This window comes from Sitodiplosis mosellana, unplaced genomic scaffold, assembly GCF_009176505.1.
Source record: "Sitodiplosis mosellana isolate CC-2019 unplaced genomic scaffold, AAFC_SMos_1.0 Smas_scaffold_2, whole genome shotgun sequence".
Taxonomy (NCBI): Eukaryota; Metazoa; Arthropoda; class Insecta; order Diptera; family Cecidomyiidae; genus Sitodiplosis; species Sitodiplosis mosellana.
This window is the reverse complement of record NW_022595245.1, coordinates 3566201-3570845: the sequence shown is the minus strand read 5'-3', so window position 1 is coordinate 3570845 and position 4645 is coordinate 3566201. Positions and strand designations below refer to the sequence as shown.

The following is a 4645-nucleotide window of genomic DNA, read 5'->3' as shown; positions in this document are numbered from 1 at the left end:
TCAAAAATCTTCATTTTATTGACTGAATCACCTGCATAATATATTCGTCGAATCCTTTGTAGTGGTGAATGAGCTGTATGACACGGTCTGTAGCAAGAACGTCCATATGTTGGTTCAAAATTTCACTATAGACAGCGGTCCGTTTAAGTGTTGGCACCCAGAAATGTGGGAATCTTCGTACGGTCGGTTTACTTTTGTAGTATCCCTTAACAATAGCCTCTCCACCCAACAGGCACTTATCAAATTCGTGTGGATATCTCAGTGGGATCGGTACATTTTGAACGGGTTTCACTTCGCCAGTCGCATCGTTGCGCACATACTTTCCGGCCTTTGGAATATAGTGAACGGGTGTCGGCACTTCTTGCCACTCATAGTAGAATTTTTGATAGGCTTTCGGTAGCTTGGATGCGAGACCCGTATCGAAAATACTCGGCGGAATGAATTTGTATGGATTTCCAACATTCTTCGGAAGAAAAACAAAAACAAAGTCAAATCCGAAATAAAATTGAGGTTATGTTTGTACCCGGAATTATTTAACTCACCAAAACTCGTTTAGCCATTGTAATTGATTGACTTCCAATGAATCCGTTCTTGTAAATGCCCTTCTGCTACAGTTCACCCAGTTTTGGAAAATCAATCGCTATTCTCATTTAATTTCCAATCAAAAATTGGAGAACACTACTTGATACCTTTCAAGAGAACACGATTGACTTGAACCAAAATAAATGTGACGTTTCTCGTGACAGATACCACACAGTGATTGCAACGCTACACACAGCCAAATGAGCGAACTAGTTTGATTTGTCGACCAAATTCAAACATTTGATTCCCACAATGTGAGACTCACATCGAACAAATTGTTTATCTCACATCGAACCATTTTTTTCGTCTCAAATTCAACGTTTTTTTTTTCATTCAACGATTATTTCAAGTGTTGATTTATTTCGTAAACATTCGACGAAGTTTCGACATAATTATAGAAAAAGATTCGAAAAATATGGCATTGCGTACAATATTTCCAGTACAAATATAGACTAAATGAATGCTCTTCATGTCCGGGTATCAAATAAACACTATCAATTGTTTGGCATTATACTATAAATACCGCAACGAATAAATAAGAAAAAGATTGTTTGGTGTTTAGTAGGTCAAATTCGTCGAAATCAATTATACGTCGGGCCGATAGACTTTTAATCAAATATTATTCAATGTGTGATTAGCCAAAGCGTTACAAGCATTTAATTGGAATCATTTGCCGAGATAAAGGGCGAAAATTGAAACAAAAAACGTTTAAACTAATCTCGAATGTCTACCACCATGAAACCTATTATTTTGTAAGAGAGAAGAAATATAGTCAATTGCATTCAATTGGTCTTGTTTTTGTTCCATTCACATGAGCAAAATCTCTCTCTCTCTCTCTCTCTATCTTTTTCCTTCGCTCTGCTAGAAAGGAGAAGAAGATGAAGAGCACAACATTTTCTCAATTAGTAATTAGTTTGGTAACGAAGATCACAACAGCGGTAGATCGAAGACAATTATTTGTTTGTTGTGTGCTGTGGCAAAACGAGCCATACAAATTCCCATATAACTGTAAGTGAATAGCTTAAGAGGAATTTCAACACCCAGCACCAAAAATTACTAGATGTTTTCCGCCATAATTTCGTTGTTGATAATAATAGCTCTTTGCTTAATTGCGGGTATCATATGTGTAATGAAGAAAAAAAAATTAAATAAAAAATTTGCTACATAATCGCAACGTGTAATAAACATTTGTCGCGTCAAATGGAATGAAACAGAAAGAAGCGTGTACCTTTTTATTTGGATGATTTTTGATTTATGAGCACCATGTTTTTGGTCTATATTTGGAATCATCGAAAAACATTAGGAAAACAAAAGTTTGCCGAATGTAAAACAAAAAAAAACCACCTCGGAAAACAATGGGTCGTAGTAGAAAAGTCGTGTAAGCGTAATAACCGCAACGGTGTGTAGCACAATTTGTCGGTTCAAATCGTTTACTCTATCTCATCGTGTGCAGACACATATGATAAACGATCCGAGAGAGAGAGAGAGAGAGAGAGAGAGAGCGCGTTATGGTGTGTAATGGTGCAACACATGTCGACTTCATTAAGCCGTAGACGTGGTGAGTGTTTAAAATAAATTGTGTATGAGTTCTGTGAACCGGATAATGTTTTATTGCATCGTGAACAATGCGGTTGATAAAAAAAAAGGAGTACACCCAATTGTATTCGGTGTATCAAGTGAATATTGCCATTTTCGGTGCGTCTTTCCGTCACTGGGCGATCAATTCAGTGTCGTAACCAACACACTTGACAAGCGATAAATGACAACACAGCCGAAAGCATAGCACATTCACACCAGCTATATCACCTTAGATAACACAACACCTCGAATAAGGTAAAGTTGATTGTGTTTTTATTCGTAGGCTGTGTTGCTGTTGTTTTTATTATCTACAATTTTTTTATGTTCCGACATTGCCTTATGAAATTGTTCATTTGAGAGAAGAAACAAGAGAATATCACTTTGCAACAAATGTGTTTGCGGTGTAATTTACAGTTGTTTATTTTTTTGTTTTTTTTTTTCTCTCTCAGTTTTCAATCGTGTGCGATTCTTCGTGTGTGCAATTCAATTCTAGAAGCTTGTAGGTGCGTTGCGTATCAATGTGTGCATGTGAGAATCGGTTGTGAACGAACGCTGTATGTGAGCGAGAGAGAATCGTATGTTTTTCCTCTCCAGCTGGCTAAGTGAGCACAATCGGTGCGATTGTATTGGTGTTTCATAATGATGACAGTAGTCGTGCCCACAAACAAAAACACATCGCGCGCGAGAAGATTGAAACACAATAGAGCCGAATCATAACAGCACACACAAACGACGACGACTACGACAACGGCTAACGAAAAATTGAAAACAATTAAAATGAAAACAGTTTTTTTCTCTCTGTTCAGTTTCGCACGCAGTATAGGAATAGATGCGCTACGAAGCAGATCTCGACACTTGGCCGTTCACGTTTCATTTTCATTCGGCCTTTTCAATTTGTCGATAGCGGAACACAGAAATCGTGCAGCGAGCGCCTTAAATCACTCGATAATTTTTTTTAGAATTTTTTCATTCGACGCGAAAGAAAAAAGAACGAACGAAAAATTAAATTCGAAACATTTTAATTTGTCACGCTTGAACTAGTGCTTGATTCTTTTTGCTCGGTGTTTGTTTTAGTTGTTTCTTCAAAAATATTTTACATTTCGACACATGATAAGAGGTTGTAATTTACATTTCGTTATCCCGCCAAGTGGTGCTCCGTTCGTTCCATTTAGAAAGTGATAAATGGTGGGAATCGCCGTTGTGTAAGAAAATTTAATGCTTGAAATTATGTAGCTGGCATAAATAATTGCCGTTAAGTGCTAATAAATAAGTTTCGGTGTTCTAGTGTTCTAAACCAATTGATTTAAGAGAAAAAGAAAAAGAAAACATAACGAACGAAACAATTTTAAAGTTTGATGGTGCGATACACTTTCCGCTGGAAACGTGTCCAATTTTAAGTAACAAAACAGAAAAAAAAAGTATTTGTGTGGTTTCACCAAAGAAGATGTTATAGTCGATTAGAATTTCTCTTTGAACCAAAAAATGGATTACGCACACGAAAAAGTAAGCAATTATTTTTTTTTAAATATAAGCTCACCATGGGTAAATTTGCTTCAAAAATTATATATACGATCGATTTGAAAATTTCTCTTAACCTAAACATCCAAAATTGGTAGACTATTTGTGAAATTACGTCGATACACCTTTCGACAGACGCGCAACCCCAGGAAATAGCGATTGCATACCTTTGCAAAACAGTTGCAGCGTGGAATGATTCAGTGTTTATTTACTGTGTGTGTGTTCTTCTTCTTTCGTTTCATTTAAATATCAAGTCTGGTGAAATTGTCGGTTTCGTTTGGTATCGAATTAAAAGCGTCGCATTTGTTTTCTCTTCGCACACAAACGGCACGCATTTTTTATTTTATTATATCAAAATGATTACTTTTAATTTCCATTGTTGGTTAAGTGCGTACTCGACTCGGTGGTCGCGCACGCAGTTTCATTTTAATTTTTGCCGTATTTTTTGTTTCATTCGCCATTGGAATACAGTTAGATGAGTCAGCCAACGGACTAGATGCCATGTGACTTATGCGCGCGGCAAATATAGTGCCACCAAATAGAAATCTCCATACATAGACAAAGCAAAAAAAAAATATAAATAAATCTGCGAAAAATAATATTTATATAAAAAAAGAAATAGAGCTGGAGCTGAGCATTTGATTTGCCACAATGAGCGAGCAAATCGGTGCTTGTTCGGTTGGAATTTTTTTCCTTTCCTTTCTTGTGCGCGCGCATTTTGCTCTGCCATCCACGACACAAAAGCAACAAAGCAACGAATTCCAGCGTTTAGAATTAAGACAACATCATCATTCACAATCACGGCCGTTGTTTCAGATCAGTATTGTTTGTGTGTGTTTTTTTCCCATTTTTTTACACGTAGTTTGTTTTCTATATATTCTTTTATGAATCGACACCTCTCGCTTTGGTTTTAATCAAATTCTCTCTCTCTCTCTCTCTCTCTCTCTCTCTCTCTCTCTCTCTCTCT

General features: G+C 36.7%; 2 protein-coding genes across 3 annotated transcripts in view; one reads left to right on the top strand and one right to left on the bottom strand.

Moving 5' to 3' along the window:
• Window positions 1-10: 10 nt before the first annotated feature.
• LOC129564933 (39S ribosomal protein L28, mitochondrial-like) lies at window positions 11-736 on the bottom strand. Its single transcript, XM_055439184.1, has 2 exons — window positions 543-736; window positions 11-463 (listed from the first exon to the last, which is right to left on the bottom strand). The coding sequence occupies exons 1-2, from the start codon at window positions 558-560 to the stop codon at window positions 11-13; spliced, it is 471 nt and encodes a 156-aa protein (XP_055295159.1). The 5' UTR covers window positions 561-736.
• A 1328-nt stretch (window positions 737-2064) lies between these two features.
• Window positions 2065-4645, top strand: part of LOC129565029 (unconventional myosin-VIIa-like) — a 10068-nt gene continuing 7487 nt past the window's right edge. Inside the window, exons 1-3 of one of the 2 annotated variants that reach the window (XM_055439366.1) lie at window positions 2065-2415; window positions 2610-3362; window positions 3446-3663. In XM_055439366.1, the coding sequence (XP_055295341.1) occupies window positions 3643-3663 (21 nt within the window). In that variant the 5' untranslated portion in view covers window positions 2065-2415; window positions 2610-3362; window positions 3446-3642. Of the gene's footprint in view, window positions 2416-2609; window positions 3664-4645 lie in introns of both variants that reach the window. The other variant, XM_055439365.1, reaches the window with a different exon arrangement.